The following is a 25,565-nucleotide window of genomic DNA, read 5'->3' as shown; positions in this document are numbered from 1 at the left end:
GGGTCAACACAACTGCCTAACATGCAAGCAGCCCAGGTTCGAATCTCAGAAGGGTATGGCTGGCTGATGAGAGCTGATTAGCTCGAAATATAAGAAATAGATCCATAGCTGTAGATTTGTAAATCTAAAAAGTAAAATGTCACTAGTGAGTTGCAGAACATACTAGGTGCAATTTATAACATTTTTGTTTATATGATAGATGAATTGGGACAGGAATCCAAAACATGAGCTTCAAGGAACATATGTGCCTCAGGTATTCTCTGGAGCTCTCCGGCCATTTACATTTTCTATTAAATGTAATAGAAAACAAACATGAAATACTGAATATAATCATATAGCTATATTAACTCAATTAAACATTTGTTAAAGTCCCATCAAATCAATTTTAGAGTTCATCCTGTTTTCATCTTGACTCCACCTACATTTTGGAGAGCAACTCCCATTATAATTACCAAAAGACATACATTTGGACATGACTTGAAAAAAGCATTGAACTCTTAAAATAGGAAAAGATGAAAAGATTTCTGTCTGATTGGTTTTGATTTTCCCCCCTATCCATCCATATACCGTATAAGACCTAACCAGAAAAAAAAGCCCTAGCATGATTTTTCAGGCTAAGCCTACCCCAAAAATAAGCCCCAGTTAAGATCGTCAGCCAGACGGATGCATTTTAGTACCGTACTTTCCCGAAAATAAGACATCACCTGAAAATAAGCCCTAATGGGTCTTTTGGAGCAAAAATTAATATAAGACACAGTCCTATTTTTGGGGAAATATGGTAGTTTTTGGGGATTTGTTAGTCTACAGATTAATACATCAGTATTTTATCAACTTTATGGTCAGGATTTTCATCTCCTATATGCATTTGCTTATGAGAAAGTTATAAAAAGTTACAAAAGTGGAGCTGAAATCTGTGTGATTTTGTTGGAAAGTGATGTATACAATTTAGATAATCTGTCATGAATATAAATATCTGGTCAGCTTCTCATATATATGGCAAGGCATATTTACAGCATTTAAGGACCCAAACAGAATACATCATCATAATTTTGTGAGCCAAATTCAGTGCCAATATATGGATGCTCCAGTATTTTACTACAGCCCTATGGCTAGAATATATTATTAGTTAGAAAACTACTTTCTGCTTTGTTTTGGGTCACTTGAATAGACAGAAACGTGAATTAATCCTCTTTTCTCTTCTTGTACCAGTTTAAAATATGAAAATTTGCACTCTTGGCTCCAATGTTAATTAGACATTAGACAGGCAACAATGTTTGGCAATGTAATTAGACTCTCTGAAAAGATTCAAACCAGCTTCTGAAGCCAACTGCAAAGTGGTACACCCTTCATTCTAGACACATTCTTAATCTTTTAATTACATGATCCGCATTAATTATAGTAGAAATGAAGGTGGTATAATAAAAGTTGCAATGTTGAATTTAACTGTATGCTGCTGATGGGCAGCCTGTGATTTAGAAATGACTGCATTCTAAAGGATATTGATTTAAAATACTTGGAGAATGTGCATCTCTTACCAAGTATTAGGCATTTTCTAAGTTATAAATGCCCCCTCTATAATGCAGAACTTGCAGTTTGAAAGACAACCAATACACTGTGTGCTGGTTTCTGAAGAAATCGTGTAAATTGACTGCACCAGTTTTTATTTCATAAGGAATTTACCAATAAAATAGAAGACAAATCAAATATATCTGCATGAAGATGTCCTTGAAGACTTACCTGGAAGCTACAGCTGATCCAGAATGTGACTTGGCTGTACCGATTACCGGATGGCTCCTGGATGCTAACCAAGGTGCTGATTATCATTTCATTGACAAAGGATCTGAATATCTCCAGGACCATCTTCTCCTAATTTGTTTTCCCCATCCAATAAGAGTTGGCAGGACAACTACTTCAAGTCTTTTCACTTAGATATTGCTGCCTTTAAAGGCCTCGGAGGTGGACCTTTCATTTGTTGTCTAGTCTTCACTGAAACATTTTCCCCAGAAATCAAGAGGTTAGCTAGCCATGCCATGCCATTTATTGAGTCTGGCCTAGCTGCCTATGTTTCTCCTTCCACAGCATCCTAACTCCATTCCCTTTTACCATTATATCCACAGAGGCATGTTCATGCCAGCCTTCCTGCTTTTAATAAATTTTGCACGCAAGAAAAATGTCCAAACCCACCCAGCATTTTGCTGATATAGAAAAATAAAATGCAACATATTCTGCAAGACCATCAAGACTGGGTTTGCAAACAATTCTTCCCACGAACATTAACATAAACAAACAAACAAGCAAATGTTTACAGGTTACTTTTATAAAAAGCTTTGCAAATCACTTTCTTCCTCAACCTACATCTTCTGTTTCACACTAACCACTAGATGGCACTCTTGGAATGCAAATGAAGCTGATACTATTTATCCCCTCCCCCCAGTTTAGATAAACAGGCTTCAATTTCCTCTTTCTTTTTTGCCAGACTTATAATGATTTTTTCCTGACATTGATAATAATTGAGAATAATACCATTTACCCTTCTGTGATTTGTGCGGAATCAGTAAAGGTGGTTTTTTTTTGGGGGGGGGGGTTACGTTTGTGTGCATGTGAACATCATCATACATGCCTCTTTTTTCTGCTTCTTGCATCTTTCAACATGTTTCCTTGCTCTGCTAAAAGAAAAATTTCCCAGTTGCACTGAATCAGAGCGAAGCATGTGAGAGCTCAGGAATTTATAAGCAATATACTCCATTAGAGGTTCAGGGAGCATTCCTTCTTGGTTTCTTGCAGTACTTGTGACTCCCAAATGTGCATGGACAGTGACCCCTTGATTTCTGGCAATCTCTGGTTGGTGCTTAGTCTTGTTTTATTAAGAGGTTTCATTTCTCTTTCAATCTCTGTTCTACAAAGCCCGGGGCTCAACTACATATTACACATATATGCATATAAAGTCCAGCTTCATTTGCTTGTCATATCAGTTCGAATATTATTAAACTGGGCCGGCTGCTTTTGTAATATTACATTTCAGTAGATCACTTGTAAATCAAGCTGGCATCTATGGGCTCAGTATGAAACACAATGCCATCTCTCTTTCAACTGCAGAAAGATCTGAGGAAATGATCTTTTTCCAGTTTAGCTATTTCCTTTTGCCTTTTTTCAAAATCTTGAATTGTACCTTTCACTCACTATATTCTTCTTGATCTTCTCTGCTTCTCTGCCATCCAATTTCCCTTGATGTAGGACAGTGGTTCCCAACCTTTTCTATACCCCCACCCCTAGAAAGCTTCTGATATATTCTTGCACCCCTTACAAAAAGTTCAAAATAATGCATATACACTATAATTTTGAAAACCCAAGTTTTTGCACCCCCTGGAATATCATCTCGCACCCCCAGTTGGGAACCCCTGATGTAAGAGAAGGGATGGCAGAACCTGGGGGCGGAGTGAAAATGTCATAAAATTCATTTAACAACTGCCTTACTTAGCAACAGAAATGTTGGGCTCAATTGTGGTCCTAAGTCGAGGACCAACTATAAAGATCTTTATTCAGATGAGGTCCTACCATCTGACTTGTTTCTCCATTCCCTTCTTTCTCTCTTGACAGTTTGACATTTTCTTTTAGCTTCCGACATCATTTTAATGTTGGCTCTCTAGACCCTGAATGGAAGGAGAGCCCGGGAAGATGCAATGGACGCCTTAGACTCATTTCCAATTTTAATCCTATGTGCAGTGAAGCTAGGAAGTATTTGCCTTGCCAATCAATGTTTTATTTACATTTCTCTACGCAGGGTGCTTCTTTAGTCTGTATCCATCACCATCTTTGCTATATATGAATATTTTTGAAACCAAGCCTGCTGAGAGCTATTTTAGCATGTTTGTTTGGCTTAGGGTAGCTCAGGATGAATAAATATAACCAGACACACAAGGAAATTGTTTAAGGCCCCTGGTAGAAATTTCCCTATCTGAGCCACCAATTTGCAGGCAGACCCAGGGAGCGGCAGGCAGTGCTTGTATTCACGTCTTGTTATTAACAATCATGATGAAAGAACATGTTGCCGAGAATACAACAGTTGCACATAAAAGGATGTGCAAATCACATTTGTAAACAGCAACATACCTTGCGCATTGCAAACAGCAAACCCTGAGCTTTGCTTGAATGACTGCCAGTCAGAAGAAGACAGGAAGTGATGAGACCAAGGCGACTATGGTTGCATGGCTCAAATGAGAGCGAAAATCAAGGAAGATTTCAGAGCTGGGCTTGGAAGGGCTGTTTAGCAAAATCCTGTCTTGAGGGGGACCCTTGGCACAAGAGAGATGGCTGTCTTCCACATTTGTTTTTAAAGTCTTATGGATTTGATCAGCAGTATGGCTGACTTTATCTGACTTCAGACACTAAGCAGGGCTGTGCCTGGTTTGTTATTGGATGGGACATTATCTGGGAATTTCAGGCTGTAGGTTGGACTGTTTTTAAAGTCTTATGGATTTGATCAGCAGTATGATTGACTATATCTGACTTCAGATACTAAGTAGGGCTGTGCCTGGTTTGTTTTTGGTTGGGACATTACCCGGCTGTAGGCTGGGTTGGGGAGTCAGAATACATCCCAGAAAAAGTCATTAGCAAGTCTTTCTACTCTTGCCAAGAAAATGGCAGGGTATGTCCCTGAAGCCACTAGGGGCCAAGTTCAATTTAAAGGAAATTTAATCTGTATATTAGCTTATTTTGGAGGCAAGAGGCAGCCTCTTGCTACTATGTTAGATTTGTCCCTCCTTCTTAAAACGTGTGAAAAAAATTATCCTTCCTTCCTTCCTTCCTTCCTTCTTCCACCTGGTGCTCACAAGAAATGCTGAGCTATGATGCCTACTGCTTCTCACCCAATTGTAAGTGTAATGCATATTTAGCTTATTCTAACACATCTGGTGAGCAACCTGGTTGGAAAATGAGACCCGGTTTCAATGCAAGATCAAGAGGACCCCTGCTTGAAGAAAAAGATTTGTTTAGCACCACTTAATTAATGTAATTGCCTTCTCAAAGTTGCTTAGGGGGCATTGCTTTTCTTCTAATTTTGGTTGAGAAACAGTTTCATTTTGCTTGAAAGCCTGTTATTAAATTTGCTTCCTCCTATTTTTTTTTCAGAGTCAGTTTTGGTGTAGTGGTTAAGGCATCAGGGCAGAAACTGGGAGACCACGAGTTCTAGTCTTGCCTTAGGCTCAAAGCCAGCTGGGTGACCTTGGGCAAGACCTTCTCTCTCTGCCCTAGGCAGGAGGCAAAGTGGCAAACCACTTTTGAAAATCCTTGCTGAGAAATACTCAGGCCCTTGTCCAGTCAGTCTCCAAGAATTATTTGAACAGATAAAAATATTTTTTTCTTCACTTTTCTCTTTAGAAGAAAGAGAACAAAGTCAATATTATTGACCAATCACAGAAAAACATCTCTAGGGTCTTCAGTCTTTCCACATTATATCCTTTGCTCTCTTATGAAGTATTATTGCTAACAGGAATAAGTTCTTTTGTTGTGACAGGAATTGCAGTCTTTTCTTTTGGGCCAGTCTGCCTGAGACATGCAGCTTGTTTGAGATATGCCTTTTTGTGGAATTTTCAAAATTCACTTCTGAGGCAAACGTTCCCATCTTTGTTTTCACTATGGTTAGACAGACATCTCTTATATTCACTGACACCCACACCTACAAAACCTTGGATTCTATAAAAGTCAGCATAACCACCACAAATCAATTCTCTGATATGTATTTGTAGTTGGGGAAAAAGAACAAACAAGATAGTTTGCTATGATGAAATACAATTGTGCTACTTCTAAGTGTCTTTTCATTTTCCTCCCCAGCTTTATTTTACAACTATCTTTTTAAAAAAGCATGAAGAGAAACTTTTTATGTTCTCGTGCTGCAGTCTAATGGGGTGGTGGTGTTGAGGATTTAGTCAGATAAAGAAGAGTACGGCTTCAGTCTTGCCACAAATGGTCTGGCAAAGAATGTTATGAAACCCAAGCTTTTTTTTTTTAAATATGGAAGCTATTAGAAATATTTGTCCATCTATCTACTTGTCTATAGCAGGATAGAAATTTTTTGAACTTTAATGTTGGAGAGCCAAGATGGATGGCTGAACAGTTTTCATTGGAGCAGGAATGGCAGAACCTGGGGGTGGGGTAAAAAAGGGGATTAGCCTAGAATTCATACATAGTCACAAGTGAACTATGTCCAGCTGTTCTTGAGTGCCATTGACCCTTATCTAACTCTAACTAGGTGCTGGCAGTTAATTGAGAAGATCCTGTGCATAGACTTTTAACAATCCTAACTGAATGTATGGACCTAGTCTTTTGTACCTAACACTAGAGGCACAACTAACCAGGATCAAATTATATGTGAACACTGATTTGATGGCACATAATCTGCAAAAGGGATGCTATAGCAATTGATGAAAATGCTAATCTTTTCTTTTTGGCCACTGCAAAAACAGAGATCATGGGGTGTGGTGGGAGATGTAGTAGCATATCATAGTTTCATTGATGGTGTCTCTGAAATCTACAGGTGATCTGAGTTATGAGTTTAGTTTCTATTTGTTTCATGTGCCTTCACCAGACACTTTCCTTAATTGATATCTCAAGCAGGCAACTAAGCAGAAGCTTTGATGTAGGTAATAACATGCTTTATCCCAAATTACAAGCTATTTACAGATTGAAAATCAGGCTTTTATGTACAGTCTTTGCAGCTTTAATATATCCTGCAATCTAGGGAAAGATAAGTGGCACCCATTGGTGATTTTAAGGAAATCTTTGGCAAAAACGCAGAACAACGTGATCATATTGTATAACGTTGCAAGGATTTTACTTAGGCAAAGATATATACCCTGAGGTTTAATTGGTTGGTGCTGAGAAATAATCTTTTTCTGTTTAGGGAAAACATGTCCTTCTATTAGCATCCAGCCTGAGCATTTCCTGCTAATTTCCAACTGCCTGCTAATGGTGTGAGTGAGACAAGTCAGGTAGAAGTTGTATGGATACAATTATTCTTTTCTTCTTTCTCATACCTTTTCTCTGCATATCTGAAGGAGAGGAACAGGCACAGATGCGCAAGCGGAGTTAAACGCACCATCAACTTAGAGTCATTGCATTCCCACAAGTGCTCCCAGTCCAACCCCTCCTGAAGTCCATTGACCCTTATTGTACTCCAGTTTAGTGTTGAAGTTTTAGTTGATCAGATTTTTGTCTATAGGCTTGACTAAATCTTCTATGCTGCAACCTAATCGATGGTCCTGATTGTTTGCACCAGACAATATCATGTCTTTTAGATCTGCAATATTCATACACCACTTTTAGAGCCGTTGGGACTGCAAACAAGGTAAACATGGTTTGAATAATAAAGAAGATTTAAAAAAAGCAACAATATGATAGAAGATCCATGTTATGCACCAGAGCAATATCAAGCAAATAAACTATCCTAATTGCACGGGATGAGAAAAAAATGCCCTTTGCCAAAACTTTTTAGCATTCAGAGGTAAGACCCCTGTCCGACTGTCTTTATGGAGAGACCAGGCATATTACAATCATGTTTGGGAAGGTATTTTCCCAACAACATCCATGTGTTGCTAATCCAGGTATGGATTAAATCCTACTCTGTAACATAAATGTCTGGTTTTGTCTTCCTTTTTATGTATCCCCTGAAGGTAACCAAATTCTTACCACCTTTTCTGTAGTTGGAAATATTACAAAACTGCCAAAGTAAGCAATGTTGTAAAAAAAATATCTATGTGCAATGCAAGGGGATTTGTCAGGCATAAGCAACTAGAGCCACGTATGTAGTGTTGAAGCTAACTACTTTATTAAATTCTGCCTATTAGCCAGGAATCTCCCTAGACTGCCTATCTTGCCCTGGGAAAAGATAGATAAGGCTTGAGGGAGCTTAGGAGGAGTCAGTTGTCTTGAGGTTGCACAATTCCCCATTTAAGGCTAATTCCCCACTTAAGACTTCCCACCCACCCACCTGGGTGTTTCCCAACAGGATTCCTACCTCTCTGCTTTTATGATTAACTGATTTTATATGAGTTCTCCTTCCAAGGGGTTCATGACAGCAGAATACAATTAATAGGGTCCTTTGACCCTATTGACATTCTTTCAAGGAGGAAAAAAGAGGTCATCTTTTTCCTGCCTGGAACCTTCCAGCTGTCTTTGGTTCTAAATAAGTTCTCAATTTCTCCTTTTTGGAGTGCCATTCTTTCTCAGCCTGCAAAAAACTTTTAGGAGGGTCAGAAATTTCCTTTTGAAAGAATACATTTAAGATAAGATAAGATAACCTTTATTGTCATTTTTATACTGTGGGCACAATGGCACACATCAAAAATGAAATTTAGTTGCCCGCTCTCAAAGTGAAACCCATACATGACACACATCTAAACATACTATGAACAACATATGTATAGACCCACAACCCTACATATACGTAGCAAATAAATATTAAATATTGTCCATCTTGAATATATAACGGAAGGAGGAAGCTTGAGAGTTCGCAAGGTTAATGCTGTATGGAATGAAACTCTGGCTGAATCTAGATGTTCTGCTTTGGATACCACGAAGCCCCCTCCCAGAAAGTAACAAGGAAAACAGGTCGTGAAGAGGATGTGTAGTGTCCCAGATAATCTTACGGACCCTGCTCAAGCAGCGCTTCTGTGCTATGTCCTGGATGGGAGGGAGGGAACTGCCAATGATCTTTTTGGTCATTCTCACCACTCTCTGCACCGCCTTCCTGTCTGAAGCAGTGATGCCTCCTTCATCAAGACGAGGACCAAGAGCATCAGGAATTTCACTCCTTTTCTTCTGCTTCTAGTTACAGCAGTGGCGGAGAGGATGGCTACGTCCGCATCCATTACTTTGACCCCCAATACTTTGAATTTGAGTTTGAAGCTTGAGTGCTGCTTCCTTGTCCTCCGATGCTTCGTTGGTCTTTGCAGTTCCATCAGGACAGAGATCTGGCTTGTCTTGAGCAATGCTTAAGGGCAAGAAGCAAAGGGTGATCTGCTGGAGCTGCTGGTTCTCTGTGGGAGAATCTCTTTACTTGTACATTCTTGGAACAGCTCCCGTTGTCATATTTATAACATGAGACAGAGATAATAAATTCTTCCTTTACAAAAATGAAAAGAAATACGTATGAATGTGTTAGCTAGGTACAAGTAGATTTACTGTTACTATTTCCATCGTGTGTATGATTTGTTGGCTTCAGGATTCAGTGTTATAATCATTAGGGGTTTCCATATTGACAGTTCTGTTAAGTAAAGCCCAGGTTAGACATACACCAGGTTTTACAATATATTGTGAGGTTATTGGATCAGTTTATTGGAGTAGAGCAGCATTTTTCAACCTTAGCAACTTTAGATTGTGTAGACTTTCAACGCCCAGAATTCCCCATCCAGCACTGGTTTAGGTTTGACTAATGTTAACATTTTAAAAGCTTAGCCATGCCAACTTTATTGTCTAAACGTAGCTATTGGCTCCAAGTTGGGGTGGCTACATATGAGCATTCAGATGACTCGTTACCAGGAAGATTGATCTTGTGTTCTGGATTTCTTTGATCTGAAACGTGGATTTAAAGAGCTGTATTTTATTTGTAATAGTTAAAAAAATAGGTTTGGGAAATACATCTACATGTTCGCAGAGTTCTTTGTGCCACAGATGAAGAGCTCATTTTTCTCCTTGGTGGCTCTGTGTCAGCACCCTCCCTCTGTTTTCAGCGCTCCTCTTTTGGGGTGACCTTTACCAGCTAATTCTTTGATTCCTTCATCTAAAAAGGGGTGTTGCAGTCTACTTTCACATTGCTCTGTGCAACTGTTGTGAGTAGGTTTGGCTATTTGTGGCTATTTGCTGAATTTCTGCCCAAGCTTCATCAAGATGTTGGGACGAACGGACCCAGCGGAGAAATAAACCTGCATAGAGAATAATGGCCAGTTATCCATCTCTTTCACGAGAACAAACAGTCATCTTTTATATCTTTGCAGCAACTCTTTATAAAGAACATTAGCCAATAGGCTCACTTAGCTTCCAACCCCAACATCTAGGGGGACAGCTACGTCTTTCATAATAACCCCAGAAAAACCGGGGCTGCTAAATGGAACAGGCTCATCCTGCTTTTATATTTAAGGTGCTCAGAGTATTTAGACATCCTTCCAATCTGCAAGTTTGCAAATATATTTAGCAGTAGATTGAAATTCTCACTCTCCAATCTGGATCTAGAGAACTTTAGTCCTCTGAAGATCCAGGATTCAGAAAAATTGATAGGCTTGTTTCTTACATCTATATCTTAAAAGCACATAAAGGAAATGAGCAGCAAAGTGGATAGGTGGGCGAGGTTTTAGTTTCTATTCATCAGATGTGATTTGGAAATTTGCCGATATTCAGGCAGCGGAAATTTTTTGAAACAGTTAGGTTTTAGTAAGGCTGTATTACAGGTAGTCCTTGACTTATACCCATTCACTTGGTGACATTTGAAGTTACGAAGGTGTTGGAAAAAGTTACGACTGGTTTTTGCACTGAGGAATATTGTGACACTGCAGTCACATAATCACAATTTGGTTTTGTACTCCTACAATCGCATAATCGTGGTTTGGGTGCTTGGCAACTGGCATATATTTATGATAGCTGCAGTGTTCTGGGATCATGTAATCACCACCTGTGAGCTTCCCAGACAACTTCTGACTAGCAGAGCAGGGGAGCCAGCATGGAAGGCCACAAATTGTGATCACACAATGTCTTGCTTAATAACAAATGTTCTGATCCCTATTGACACAGGGATCCCTGAACAAAATTCTGCAGTGCATATGTGCAGATCTCTTCCAGCCCTCCTAAGTGATTTCTATAGCATTGACAGTGGAATTATTGTATCAACCTGAGCAAAGCATAACGAAGATTCTTAGTCATCCAGGTAAAGGTAAGACTTATTTTCTTGTTGGTTTGAGATGTTTCGCTGCTTAAGTGCCAACAATGCTCTGACTGATGGAGAGCGCAATATTTGGATGGAGAGCGCAATATTTCAAACCAACAAGAAAATAAGTCCAGTTGCCAGGAGTCAACTTCCAGACTTATCACCAAGATTGGCCTATAAAACTCTGAAATCTGGAAGGCTTAATTTCAACCAAATTACAGTTGCTGGCACGTGAGTGCTTTGTTCGAAAGTGTGAGTTTGTACTTCACATGATAAAAGGAATTTACCTTGCCAGAGCACCACGCTCTGTGGCTCCACGGAGGGCCAAATGACCAGGGGGTTGTACAGGTAAAGGGGATTCAGATACTTCTCCACACGGTTTATCCAGGGCCAGAGGCAGTGGGTCTTCCCCCTCACGTCACACAACCTCCTGCAGGGAAGTCAGTAGTATTTTAGTCCCTCCTTGGGTGGGCCTGGAGCGCTGTTTCTCAGCCTGGGCAACTTGAAGATGTGTGCACTTTAGTTCCCAGAAGTCCCTAGCCAGCTTTCCGATCACCACATCCAACCAGGAGCCCGCCATGTTAGGGAAGGAACACAACTTTAATCCGATACAGGGGAACGGATGCTCCCCAAAAATTGCAGTGGGATGTTTGGGGAAGACTTGACAGAAGCAAACGCAATCTAACATTTTTAGACTCTGTTCCTTTCTTGTAGCTTTGAGGTGTCCCTCCCCTCTTGAGGGCACAACTTGATTCAAACGGGGGTTGTTGGAAAGCATGAAAGAATTCTAGGTACTCCTCAACTTGCAGCCATTTGTTTAGCAACCCTTCAACGTTACAACAGCACTCATAAAAGTAGTTGGAACCAACCCTCCCACTTTTATGATCCCTCTGTTGTCTTTCAAGACTGGAGGCAGAAAATTCCCAGCCCTCGGTGGGAGTCTTTGAATAATCTTAGTTCACCCTGCTCTCCTAGGCTGCTGGCACCCTCAACCCTGCTCTGCCCCCTCCATGGCCTGCTCTTGCTTTACCTTTCTTTCTCGTTGTTGCCCAAGAAGGTGCCATAGGGAGAGGCGTAGCAATGCTCAAAGAGTGCCAGCAGGAGATGCTCATTGAATGCCAGCGAGAAGGGGAACTGGCGCCCCAGTTGCCAGACGCAGTCGAGGAAGAGGAGGAAAGTAGGCGCTTCCTGCTTGAGCCGGGCGTGCGCGTAGGCAGAATGGGCGCAACGGAGCTGGAAGGGGTGCCCGGCCTGGAAAAGCAAAAAGGTTGGCAGCTAGAAGCAGAAAAGGAATTTTCTGCTTCTTCGTGCTTCTACCAGTAACGTCCAGAGAGAGGGAAGGGCAGGAGACAGGGCTTCCAACAAGAATCAAAGCTCAACGAAGTCAATCAAAGAACCCCATAAATATTGGTAAGCATTAAACTGTTCCTCCTTATGATCAAAGGTACACCTGTGTCATATCAGCCTGTTTTTCTGTGTGGGATGAGAGGTGGAGTCCGAGCTGCTGCAGAAGTTTCTAAATTACAACTTTAAGGCTTGGGACAATGGAAGTCCACATCTGGACGGCCGGAGGCTCCCTACGCTGGCTTGATGATGATAATTCAGTGGCTGTGTTATCACACCGCACTAAGCCATGGTTAAGGAATCCTTAACTTCCATTTTGCATGCTGACTAATAATAATAATAATAATAATAATAATAATAATAATAATAATAATAATAATAATAATAATAATAATAATAATAAAAAAGTTGGAAGGGACCTTGGAGGTCATCTAGTCCAACCCCCTGCTCAGGCAGGAAACCCTATACCCTTTCAGACAAATGGCTGTCCAGTCTCTTCTTGAAAACTTCCAGTGTTGGAGCATTCACCACTTCTGGAGGCAGGTTGTTCCACTGGGTAATTGTTCTCATTGTCAGGAAGTTTCTCCTGAGTTCTAGGTTGCTTCTCTCCTTGACTATTTTCCATCCGTTGCTTCTTGTCCTGCCTTCAGGCGCCTTGGATGAAAGCTTGACTCCCTCTTCTTTGTGGCAGCCCCTGAGATACTGGAACCCTGCTATCATGTCCCCCCCTGGTCCTTCTCTTCATTAAACTAGACATCCCCAATTCCAGCAACCGTTCCTCATATGTTTTAGCCTCCAGTCCCCTAATCATCTTTGTTGCTCTTCTCTGTACTCTTTCTAGAGTCTCAACATCTTTTTTACATCGTGGTGACCAAAACTGGATGCCATATTCCAAGTGTGGCCTTACTAAGGCATTGTAAAGTGGTATTAATACTTCACATGATCTTGATTCTATCCCTCTGTTAATGCAGCCCAGCACTGTGTTGGCCTTTTTGGCAGCTGCAGCACACATCAGACTAGAATCTGATGAGTAATGTATAACATAAATACGCCATGCCTGTGCTTAGAAAGAATTACAATCGCTTCCAATTTTGAAATTCTATCTGTATTACTACTAGGAACGATTGAGATAAAAAAAGAACAAGGTACACTTTCTTGTTTTCCACCTAGGGCAATTTTAAGAAGTGTGGATCTCATTTCCCAGAATTCCCCAGCCAGCATGCCAATCCCCTTTGAACTGCCTCCTGCTAGTACCTGTATCCATTCCCGCTCCAGCAGTCCCTGGAAGCCGGCCAACGTCCTGCAGGCTGGATCCAGGATAACTTGGGCAAGAGCCGTCACCAACAAGGTGGCGTCCTTCCCTTCGGCTCCGTGCACCAGGACACAAGCCTCCTCTCTGGAGCAAGACACAACAGTTTCTGGTTACACGACCTCCTCCCTGGCATTAGCCCATCCTGAAAAGTTGGGGTGCAGAGGGGACGTGTCCCAACAGCGTCTCCTGGGGGCTCCTCTCCAGAGCCTTTCCGGGGGAAGGACCAAATGCAATGCTACCTTTCCAGGCACTGGGCTGCCAGGCAGGCAGCATTCAAGGCTTCCTTGACGTGGGACAACCACTTGGAGGCTTCCAGCCTGCTCAGCCAGCGGTCCATGTGAGGAGAAGGGTCATTGCAGGCTTCCACCAACTTGATGAAGCTTTCCTGGAGGGAGCGACCCCTGAGAGGTGGGGAGAGAGAAGAAAAAGGAGAAGGAGAAGAGAGAACTGACTTGGTCAGAGAGTCCTGCAGCTCATAATCAGGGGCCATTCCCGTGGACCAGGCTTGTATGGCTGGAGAAAGCGAGTTACTGTTAATAGGGGAGGCTGGTTTAAGCTTTCACATCTGCCTGTCTTTCTCGATAGGAAAATATATATGAAATAATGGAGAAGAATCCCATAATTGTGCTGCAGCTGCCAAAAAGGCCAATACAGTGCTAGGCTACATTAACAGAGGGATAGAATCAAGATCATGTGAAGTATTAATACTACTTTACAATGCCTTGGTAAGGCCACACTTGGAATACTGCATCCAGTTTTGGTCACCACGATGTAAAAAAGATGTTGAGACTCTAGAAAGAGTACAGAGAAGAGCAACAAAGATGATCAGGGGACTGAAGGCTAAAACATATGAGGAATGGTTGCTGGAATTGGGTATGTCTAGTCTAACGAAGAGAAGGACGAGGGGGGACATGATGGCAGTCTTCCAATATCTCAGGGGCTGCCCCAAAGAAAAGGCAGTCAAGCTATTCTCCAAAGCACCTGAAGGCAGGACAAGAAGCAACGGATGGAAACTCATCAAGGAGAGAAGCAACCTAGAACTAAGGAGGAACTTCCTGACAGTTAGAACAATTAACCAGTGCCTTCAAAAGCGGTGAATGCTCCAACACTGGAGGTTTTTAAGAAGAGACTGGACAGCCATTTGTCTAAAATGGTATAGAGTTTCCTGCCTGAGCAGGGGGTTGGACTAGATGACCTCCAAGGTCCCTTCCAACTTTAATAATAATAATAATAAATTAATTAATCAGGGACAGTACTAAATATTAACCTGCTGCCCTCTACAATTCTCACTGTTTCTGGAAGATTTCAGGGCTGACTGGGAAAGATATTATTCAATAATTCTTAACCTCGGTACCAGTTTTTCACAGATCATCCTTGACTTAATTGAGGAAGGAATCATTTTTAAGCTGGTTCACCCTGCTTAGGCATCAGAGGCATGGGTCACACCGAGGTAAAGGAATTCCCGGGATATCTTTTGACCAGTGCCCATCTTTGTTGAGAGCTCCCTGTGTTGTTGTTTTAATTTTGCTTTTTCCTGGTCATGATACGCTGAAAGCATTACATAAGTCTGTTTTAAAAGGGGATAAGAGGCTTCCATAGTGCGTTCAGCATATTATTCAGATGTGCCCTGCCTGGGGCTTCTTTTTAATACCTTCCCATCATGGACAGTTGGGGCACAGATAGATAGAGGGGCTTACCTCTCTAGAGCGCGGTGCAGCCTCTTCCAGCCACGGTAGCAGCTTCGGTGCTCCAGGCCGCCCCCCATCACCCGGGCCTGCTTTGCGGCCTGCAGCGACCTGGTGTCCAGGATGAAGCCACGTTCCCCGCCCTCTAGGATGGTGGTCAAGAGCAGCTCATCCTCATAGCAGCGTTTCCGGTTGGGCCCCACGAGGGGCTGGCTGCTGCGAAGCATCGCCTGCACGAGCAAAGGATGGAGATGGATGGAGGAGAGTAAAAGGGAGGGAGACTCCTGGGAGGGGTGCAAATGGATCGATTTGGGGTTCTCCCAAGGTCACCTTGTGGCCATTGGTCAAGTACATCTCCTTAAGCTCAATCTTTTTTTTGAAAAGCTCATCCTGAAATGGAACGTATTTTGGGATATATGCTTTCCTTAACGTAAGAATTTTTGTTTGTAAGTCTGTTTCACGCCCAGTTTTTGCAAACCGTTTTTTTTTTCTATTGTAGAACATTTCACACAGCTTTTTGGTTTTTGAAAGCTGACTTTCCGTGATGATATATTTCCTAAAATGACAATATTGCTGACCTGTGTTGCAAAAGTTGGAGAACTATGAATTTTGAATAAGGGCTAAGTTTCTGCATATCGGTCTGAAAAAGCGAAATTCTGAAAGTTCCCCTTCTGGGGCAAACGAAAGACATTTTTACATTCTTGTTGTACTGATTAATGACAGTGATAAAGTCATTTATTTCTGAATTCTCAGTTCCTAAGCAGTGCTTGGTTCTGTTTTTGCCCGCTGTCTGCTTGGTGATGCTCAAATTCCTTTTGATGGGGCTAGTGAAGATGAAAAGGGGTCTGGAGGTTAAACCACACCTTGAGTGGTTAAGGGAGCTAGGTATGTCTAGCCCAGGGGTAGGCAACCTTGGCTCTTTTATGTCTCGTGGACTTCAACTCCCAGAATTCCTGAGCCAGCCATGCTGAGGGGAAAGGGAGAGGTTTCCATGCTGAGCCATGCTGGCTCAGGAATTCTGGGAGTTGAAGTCCACGACTCATAAAAGAGCCAAGGTTGCCTACCCCTGGGCTAGCCTATCAAAGACAAGGCTTAGGGGTGATATGATAGCAGTCTTCCAGTATTTGAAGAGCTGTCAAAGAGAGAGTTGACCTATTCTCCAAAGGGCACCAGAGGGCAGGACAAGAAATAATAGGTGGAAGATCATCAAAGAGAGATCCAACCTAGAACTAAGGAGAAATTTCTTGAGTGAGAACTATTAATCAGTGGGGCAACTTCCATCCAGAAATTATGGGTGCTCCATCACTGGATGTTTTCAAGAAGAGACTGGATAGCCATTTGTCTGGAATGGTAGAGGGTCTCCTGCTTGGACTAGAAGACCCCCAAGGTTCCTTCCAACCTTTTTATCCTATTTCTATGAAATAATTCTGTACAGATTGGTGAAGTGACACGGGCCTGTTTAGAGTATCCATTGGGTGTGCCAAAGCTGCCTGGTTCAGTTCCCAGCATCTCCTGGTACAGAAGGTGGCCACTGGAGGGCATCTCTGTCTTCTCCTACCTGGTGCCCTCCTTGGACGATATGAGTGCTGGCAGTTTCTAAGCATTGCAAGAGCTGCAGGTTGGAGAAGATGGCTGTTGCTAGTGTTTCTAAGCCTTGACAACTTGAAGGTTTGGGGAATTCTGGGAGTTGAAGTCCACACATCATCAAACTGCCAAGTTTAAGAAACACTGCAGTAGAGCAGCACCTCCCCTCCCAACTTTTNGACCCACCGTCCCATTTTTTTTGTGATAGTAGCTGAGAACTGGGAATCGCCTCCCCTGACGGAATCGGGCGCTCTTCTGAAGGGCTCCATCATCCAGTCTCGCCGGTACGATCACAACTGGTGGATAACTGGGACAGACTCCAAAGTCTGCATTGATGGAACTCAGCCTCCAGGCCCCTGTCTGGAAGGGATGAAGAATGAAGGTGTTTGAAGAGCCAGGTCAAGCTCTGGTGATGGTGAGGCTGTTTGCCTCCAATATACAGTCTTCTTGCTGAACGTCTATCCTGGCAGATGATATCTGTTGACCTGACTGCATTTTAATAGGTCCAGATTTGGGGAAGAAGCTGTTGGCTTAGTTATGGGGTGGAGGGTGAAGGAGCCAGGTTGGTGCAAAGGGTTGTTGATACCTATGGACAACACAGACACGCCCACACACAAAAACAGAGGGAAATAATTGCATTGACTTTAAAACCCAGCTTTGATATTGGGGAAAAAAGTGGTGACCTGGAAAAATTGGGTCGGAGCAGGGATACAGTGTAGACTTTCAACCAACTGACAGATGATGAGGATAAAGTTTTGTCATACAGGTAGTCCTCAGGTTATGACCATAATGGAGCCTGCCCCATGTAACTCGTGATGGATATAAAGTGGGTCTGTCTGTCACGTGACAGACCCAATTTTATGACCTTCCTTATTAAGTGAATATGTGGTCATTAAGAGGATACTGTAGTCATTAAACGAACCAATATTTTACTATGAGTGTGGTAAATCGTTTTTATTATTGCCTGTTCACCGCCCTGAGTCCCGTAAGGGAGATAGGGCGGTATATAAATTCAATAAATAATAATAATAATAATAATAATAATAATAATAATAATAATAATAATAATAATAATAAATACTGGTTTTCGGCAAAACCATCGTAAACCGTGGTCATGTGACTGCGGGACATTATAAATGGCCGTAAATTGTGGCCCGGTTGCTCAGTTCCTGAGGTATGGTCATGTCACCACAAGGGGGGGCAACTGTCGACTTCAAAACCAGATCGTAAGTAACCCCCCCCCCCAAGTAAATCCATTGGAACTTCAAACAGTTGGGTAAGTGATCAGTTGTAAGTTGAGGTCTACCTGTATTCCACGCTAAAAGACAAATATCTATTAGATGTAACTCAATGGCAATATCTACAATTACGGCCTCATTTTCAACTTCTGATACAGCAGAGATAGTAGAACAACTTGTTAAGTCCTTTAAAAAAAATTTTTAAAAAAAGTTTTAATAGATATTTGTTATCAATAACATGCAATCTCCTTGGCACCAGGCCACAAAATGCCCTGGTCCAGCTGTCAGTTCTGCCAGCCCAGTAGCCCATGCTCAGAGAGGGACCTTTGCTTCTCATGAAGATTATCGGCCTCTCTACTCACGTCAGTTGCAATCTGCTTGTAATACTGCTCGGTAATGTGCGTCAGCCACCCAGTGCCCAGCATTGTGTTTTGGGGTCTGTAGAAGAAGGGGTACGTCATCATCACCGATTCCAGAGAAGAAAGGGCCTGTGGGAACATGGTTGGCCCAGCATGGTTAGCAACAGGTACACATGACGTTCTCCATCTTGGAAGTGTCGCTTAGCCAAGCTCAAGCCATTTTAAGATGTGTGGACTTCAACTCTCCAAATAGCCCAGCCAGCATTGCTGCTCTTGATCCTTAAAGCTCAGACACTCAGGAAGTCTTCAACTTAACAGCCATTCCTTTAGCAACTATTGAAAGTCACAACGGCACCTGGTCTGCAAGACTTTGAACCAAGCAGATCTCAGCTTCTTCAAGCACTTTTTACCTGTGTGTGAGAAACTGGGGCTTCTGGGGCTCACCCCGCACAGGTGGGCCTGAAGCCAGTTTCATCCCCCATAGGGAACTGGAGGAAAGAGCCCCAGCTAAGCCCCTGGTGAGAACTCAACGCAACAGCTGAGGTTGGGTTGGCCAAACTGCCAAGCACCACAAGGCTTCTGTGCCACCCATCGGCTTCTTACTTCTTTTGCAACCCTCCCTCTTCTTTCCTACGCAAAATGAATCAACAGGAAATGGAGAGCATGGGGAGGGGTAGGACTTCCCTGTTATGATTGAAAAGAAGGGTTGAACAGCAAGAGACAAGGCCTTGGGAAAACTTCTTCTCCTCCTCCTCCTTCCTCATTCGCTTCTCCTTTTCCTCCTTTATCCTTAAAGCTGCAACATTTGGAAGCATCTTGGCTGAGTTTGGGCATGAGTTTAACCAGGGGAAGGGGCTGATGGGTACAGGATAGTTTTAATATCTGGTTATAACTGCTTCCCACAACTGCAGAACAGTATAGTAGAAAGAAAGAAAGAAAGAAAGAAAGAAAGAAAGAAAACAAAAGAAAGAAAAAGAAAAAAAGAAGAAAAAGAAAAAAAGAAGAAAAAGAAAAGAAAAAAGAAATAGAAAGAAGAAAAAGAAAAAAGAAAAAGAAAAGAAAAACAAGAAAAGAGAGAAAGAAAAAGAAAAACAAGAAAAGAAAGAGCAAAAGGAAAGAAAGAAGAAAGAAGAAAAGAAAGAAAAAGAAGAAAAACAAGAAAAGAAAGAAAAAGAAAGAAAAAGAAAGAAAGAAAAAGAAAAGAAAATGTATGTCAAGATACATCCTGGATGAAGCACTGGCTCAATTTGCACAACCTACAAGAACAGGCTAAAATCGGATTGGAGATTTTGTGGCTGAGGATAGTGTAGGTGGGAACCAGGTGTCCTTGGTCCTAAACTTCACCCTCCCATTAATCAGGACAGGCACTCAGCACATGTTTAGGGACTGTTCCTCTTCCCATGATCTGGCAGCAGCTGGGTTCTGCCAAAATCAGGACAGGCTCACCTTACCTCAATGGAGCTGGCAATGTTCAGGCACTCTGCCATTCCAGGGATTTCCAACTGCAGAATTTTCAGGTCTTTGCATTTGAGAGTGATGGTGCCAGAGGCGTTGGCCAGCCTGTGGGAAGAGGGGGGAAACAGACCGTGTGAGCTGCCTTGCAGGAGGCCACAGGCAACTTCCGGCAGTTTGCAAGCAGAAAGAACCTCACGTTTGTGGCAAGGGAGGAGCAGCACCAACGATGGAGGCCTTGGCTTCCCAGCCCACCAGCCACAATCCGAAAGATGGTCTTGCAGATGAGCAGGAAGTGAGCAACTCATTAACCCAGAAAGAGAGAGAAGCAGAGGGCAGCGAAGCTGTCATGGCCTCCCACAATACCGTGTGCATCATACAACTGACGCAACTGATGCTGGTTACATGACTCACATCACTGCCAGTCCTTGACCCCACCTCAATCCTTCCTCAATCCATCCTAAATCTCACTACTATTTGAAATCTACAGATAGCCCTCAGTTTACAACTGTTCATCTGGCGACTGCTCAGAGTTACAACAGTACTGAAAAAAATAAGATCGTTGCAGCGCGCGCATGGTCATGGGATCAAACTTTGGTCGTTTGGCAACCGGCATGTATTTAGAAGACAATATCTGAACTGCCTATGGAAAGGAGGTGCAAGGCCAAGAAATAAGCACTCTGTGCATGCTTAAAAATATGCCGGCAATTCATATAATAGCAAAATCCGGGCTACATCTGGCAAGAAGCTGGATTTCTGATTATGGTGCCTGTTGCCAGTTCTCCCTACTTCCCTCCATCAAACTGTCCTGGCCTCGCTTTCCAGCAGGTAGAAAAAGGACATCAGGATGGCTGAGAGGTCATTCTTCACCTGTCTGGGCAACACTGAAGCAAGACCTGGGACGATGGGTTCCCCCTCCCCGACTGTGCAGCTGCGGAAGCCGAACGTCGATGACGCGCACCAGCCTGTCACCTCGCTTGCTTGCTTGCATGCCTTGCGGTGTGAAAAGGGTTAAGGCAAACCTGTTCTCTGGCAGCGAGCCGTTAGTCCAGGAGTTTTGATACCAGCTTAAATTCTGAATGCTGAGAGTCACAGGAAGGAAAGGAGAAAGGTTAGCATCGTGCCCGAAATGCAGAGGTTAATTGGCACTGAGATGGAGAACCCCTGCTGCCAACTTCAGTGCCCTCCCTCTTCCACTCTGCCACTCAGGGGGGACGTGGACCACCCCAATTTTGCCTTGGCCATGTTCTCCCAGGCCCCCCAGGAAGGTGTAAGATCCCTTGTTTCTTTTGGTCTCTTCTGCAGCCCCCCCCTCAGTGAACATTCTGAGCAGGTGGTGCTTCTTCCCAAGCGTTGCAGAAAAATGTCGCCTCTTAAACCCACGTTGGGCTGCCTTTTGAAGAGCTCAGGAGCAAAAGGGTGCAAGATGGAGCTTCAGCAGAGAACAAAACTAACCCATCAGCAATGAGAGTAAGAAAAGCACTTAGTTTCACTCCCACCACCCGATCCCCAGCCCAAGCCAGCCGATGCAGGATATTTGGCCTCCTTGCCCTGACCTGAAGATCTTTGCTTCTGATCTCACCATCCTTGTGTCAAGTCTGCTAACATTGGATGTTCTTGCTTGCCATATGTGAAGAAGCAAACATGTTTTACTTAGCCCACATATCACTTCTAGAGTTAAAGCAGACAATACTAGCCTAGTAGGTGGGAAAGTATGCCAGCTAATCATAAGAATATCTCAGCATAGCACAGCCAAGGTCAGCGTAACAGGAGAAATAGGGAGGGAGCAATTCACACTTCAAACTAATTGGAGCATATGATTGATGACTGTAAAATGAAGGAGTGAGTTATGTGTTGTTACGGGTGCTTGGGGGGTGGGAGGTTCAGTTTTTGGTTTTTTATTGTTCGTGCCGAAGCTATGTAGCCAAATAAAGGATTCTTTAAGGTAAATAAGCCTCAAAGTTCTTTGAAAAGCTACTTCTTTCAGAACCATGTCACCTTGAGTGTGAAGGAACTTGATAGAACCCTTGAAAGAACCCCTCAAGAGTGTGTGATAATATTGGGGTGGGCAAATCTCCTTCGTTTGGGTCTGAATAGTTCACCCATGTGGTCTAGACTGCAAATGAGAGAGTTTAAAACTGCAATGGCAGATTAGTTTGGTTTCTTCTTCAAAGCAGCAAGCAAAGATTCTTTTAACTGTTCAAGATGAATCAGTGACGTTTCATAGTGCAGTTTACTGTAAACTCTGTTAGGCTACATTTGCCCAGACCAGTATTTCTCAACCTTAACAACTTAGAATCTATGGACGTCAACTCCAGAATTCCCCATGGTAGCTGGGGAATTCTGGGAGATGAAGTCCACAAACTGGGGTTGGGGTGGCGGAGAGGAACCATGACGAGAAGCTCAGCAATGCCAGGCAAAGCTATTCACCTTTTTTCAATGGCATCCACATTGCGAATAAGAAGCCACAACTCCGTTGTTCTGTGTTCCTCACTCCCTTCTGCCTGGGATGAAAACAGTAAATGGTGGCTGGTGATGGCCAGGGTCCCTCGGATGGGCTGGAGTCCTGGGCACGAGAGAACCACATCGTCTACCTTGGTGGTTTTGATCAGCTCGGCAAATTCCATGGTGGGGGGTGGCGGAGCGTCCTGCAAATGTGACGGTGAAGGAGAAAGCTATTTCAGGAGAACCTGGAAGATTAGGAAGAAAGATGAGGAAGGGCGTTTCAGGAAGGATGGGGGGAAAAGGCTTTCTGGTCCTTCAAGACAGGGTCATGTCGGCCGATGACCACAACTGGGACAGGAACTTCTGTGGCTAAGTAAGGTGGTAAGTGAGTCATGCCTGATTTTACAACCTTTTTTGCTGTGTTCATTAAGCAAATCCCAGAAGTGTTTAAAAAAAAATGAACGGTTCCAAGTCGAGGACTACCAATATATTATGTCTGTAAATGAATGGATAATATAATCAGAGAGATCTGCTTGATAAAGAGATGCCTACACTTTCCAGGTCAAGAGTGAGTAGAGGGTCATGCTTCAAAGGGGAGACTGAGGTTTGTGAGGTGGGTTGGGCTGAGAGGGAGTGACTGGCCCAAAGTCACCCAGATGGCTTTCACGCCTAAGATGGCAGTAGAACTTATAGTCTTCTGGCTTCTAGGCCAGCACCTTGATTATTAGGCCAAACGGGCTCACAATTCAGCATTCTGCAAGCCCACAAACCCAGGGGGCCTTCCTGTCTCCATCCCCTCTCCAGTCCTACTCAAGCAGCAGAAACAGCAAGAGATTTCTTAACCCTTTCTGCTTTCTGGCCAACATTAGTGGCTGTTGCCAACTGACCAGGAGAAAGACAGTGATCCTAATGTTGTGCCTTTAACCAACACTTGGATTGCACTTGGAGAGGAGAATTTTTGATCTGAATAGTAAGGAAGGAACAGGCCAACACTATAAACAGCACAGCTCACTGTGGTTAAAAGTTGCTGTTATAAGACCAGGGTGAAAAACTGGCAACCCAAATGAAGCATTCTGTCAACTTCGGGGTGGACCACAGCGTCTGCCAGATCTGCAAAAGTGAGCTCCGTTCTGTTTATAATGACCCCACTTCAGTCCAGGCAGACCAGGAACTGCCCTTCAGCTAGTAACAAACCATCTGGTGCAACTAAACTTTGCTGAATGTAGTCGCACAGCTTTGAGAGGTTGGCAGGAACTTTTCAATAAAAGAATCCTGTTTCCCAGCACGGAAGTATTCCTCTGGACCGAATTAGTGTTGGGAGAAAGCCAAAAAAGCTGGGAGCGTCCACTTCCCTTACCTGAGAGCTGAATGGGGAACTGGATCTCTCCTGGGACCTGCAAAAGGATCTTGGAAACAGGATCCCCCACCTAGTGGCAAAGGCCGCAGGGAACAGAGATCGGTCCCTCTGTTCATGCCCCAGCCAGCCAGCCAGCCAGCCAGCCGATATTGGCAAAGGACAGTTGTGCAGAAACCTTGCAACTGCTGTTTGTTGTGTTGCTGGGAGCTCAAGCTGGATCTTATATTGTGAAAGGGTAGAACAGGAACTGCACAGCACTGAGAGGGGGAGAGGCTGAGCAGGGAGGGAGAAAGAGAGAGCGAGAAAGGGAGAAAGAGGATGTGTCGCTTAAGGTAGCCCGGCTGTAATTTGTTTTGTTTTCAGTTTATTTTTTTCCCACTGTTAAAGAACTAGAAGAGATGTGTGAAGATAGCAGATAAAACATCGCTGTGATAAACATGTTTGCTAGAACAGATGATGAGAAAAAAAGGGAGGCATGAAATTACTGGAACACTGGAGGAATTGAAACTCTGGGGGAGAGCTTTATTGCGTGATAACAAGACGGACGTGCAGAACAGTGCTTCATGAGCGAGAGGAAAAGGCACTTGATTCTCAGATATTTCCATGGAGAAGCACAGGGCTGCGCTCTAGTGCAAAAGTAAATTAAAAAGAGAGAGAAAAATTATCTGCCAGTATTATAATCCCCAAGAAGGCAGACAGAAAAAACAGATATCCACAAAAGTCCCCCCGTCCCTCCTTCCCTCCTATATTATTTTTAAAAAGTTGTGCATCGAGACCAGCTTTCTCCACCTGGTGCCCCCCCCCAGATCCCTGCCATAGAACTGAAAGGAGGGCCTACTGTTGGGGAAGACTGGCTCAATCCAGCAGGATGAACCTGATGACCTCTTAGGTCCCTCCCAACTCTGTTATTCTATGATTTCTTTAGGGTGGTTTGCCAGTAGATGGTTCTCTGAGTTCTTGGAAGTGTCTGCTTGGCTCATGCACTTTTTCTTCTGTCTTTTCTAACAGCTTCTGATTTCTCCAAGTATCAGGGTCTTCTCCAGTAACTTTTCCCTTGCTCAGGGTACTCTCAATGTTTATGTTTTACTTCTCTTAATTGTGCTTCTGGGCAGTTGACTGGTTTGATCTGCAATTGAATGATTTGTTCTTTTTATTGTCCACTGCAGTGTTTCTCAACCATGGCAACATTAAGAGGTGTGGACTTCAACTCCTAGTATTTACCCAGCTTTAGCAACTTTAAAATGTGTGGACCTCAGCTCCCAGAACTCCCAGCCTTGGCAGTTTTAAGACCTGTGGACTTCAGTTCCACAAATTGTCCAGCCTTGCCGATGTTAAGACGTGTGGACTTCCAACTTCCAGAATTCTGGGAGCTGAAGTCCGCACATCTTAACGTCAAGGCTGAGAAACGTTGGTCCAAGGTATTCCCAATTACTTTCTCTGACATCCCAGCTCAAAGGCATTGTTTCCACAATAGTATCTTTGGAGTCTGGGATGTCTCTGCCTTTTAAAAGTCTGTCTAGATCTGTTGTGATGTCTCCCAAGCAGTTTTGGTTTTTACATCAGTAAGCCTGTGAAATGTCAGGATCTGCTGTGTTTTCATTGCCAAGTTCTTACGTTTAAATCAAGGTTAATTGGCAATAAAGAGTGGCTTTGCAGAGGCTTGAACAGTATATAAATTTAATAAAACAAACAAACAAACAAACAGTGATAAGGCACTCATGTTCTCCAGATGGGTTGAAGACAGTTCTAATAGCCTTTTGCTGTTGACAACAAAGGATTGCAATTGATGAGTCTTGTCCACAATCCTTGGAAGACTGCAGATGGTTCATTCCTGATGGAGCATTTGTGGGTGCTGTCAAGATGGGTGCTATTCCTCA

General features: G+C 43.2%; 1 protein-coding gene across 1 annotated transcript; it reads right to left on the bottom strand.

Moving 5' to 3' along the window:
- Positions 1-9,603: 9,603 nt before the first annotated feature.
- LOC107285509 (myotubularin-related protein 9-like) lies at positions 9,604-23,707 on the bottom strand. Its single transcript, XM_015813704.2, has 11 exons — positions 23,689-23,707; positions 22,317-22,534; positions 19,886-19,994; positions 18,438-18,563; positions 17,024-17,197; positions 15,266-15,483; positions 13,808-13,969; positions 13,511-13,652; positions 11,943-12,163; positions 11,200-11,342; positions 9,604-9,917 (listed from the first exon to the last, which is right to left on the bottom strand). The coding sequence occupies exons 2-11, from the start codon at positions 22,511-22,513 to the stop codon at positions 9,802-9,804; spliced, it is 1,608 nt and encodes a 535-aa protein (XP_015669190.1). The 5' UTR covers positions 22,514-22,534; positions 23,689-23,707; the 3' UTR covers positions 9,604-9,801.
- Between the last annotated feature and the right edge of the window lie 1,858 nt (positions 23,708-25,565).

Source organism: Protobothrops mucrosquamatus, unplaced genomic scaffold, assembly GCF_001527695.2.
Source record: "Protobothrops mucrosquamatus isolate PMUCROS unplaced genomic scaffold, P.Mucros_1.0 scaffold182, whole genome shotgun sequence".
NCBI classification, from domain to species: domain Eukaryota; kingdom Metazoa; phylum Chordata; class Lepidosauria; order Squamata; family Viperidae; genus Protobothrops; species Protobothrops mucrosquamatus.
The sequence above is the reverse complement of the archived record's forward strand: the minus strand, read 5'-3'. Positions and strand labels throughout refer to the sequence as shown.

What these genes read in the sequence shown, in the direction of transcription:
- LOC107285509 (XM_015813704.2), bottom strand. Translation starts at nt 22,513, where the DNA reads ATGGAATTTGCCGAGCTGATCAAAACCACCAAGGTAGACGATGTGGTT. An exon ending in CTGCACCGCGCTCTAGAGAG is followed by an intron (nt 13,970 to 15,265) that starts GTAAGCCCCTCT and finishes CCCACCTCTCAG; the next exon opens with GGGTCGCTCCCTCCAGGAAA. An exon ending in GGCAACAACGAGAAAGAAAG is followed by an intron (nt 11,343 to 11,942) that starts GTAAAGCAAGAG and finishes ACTTCCCTGCAG; the next exon opens with GAGGTTGTGTGACGTGAGGG.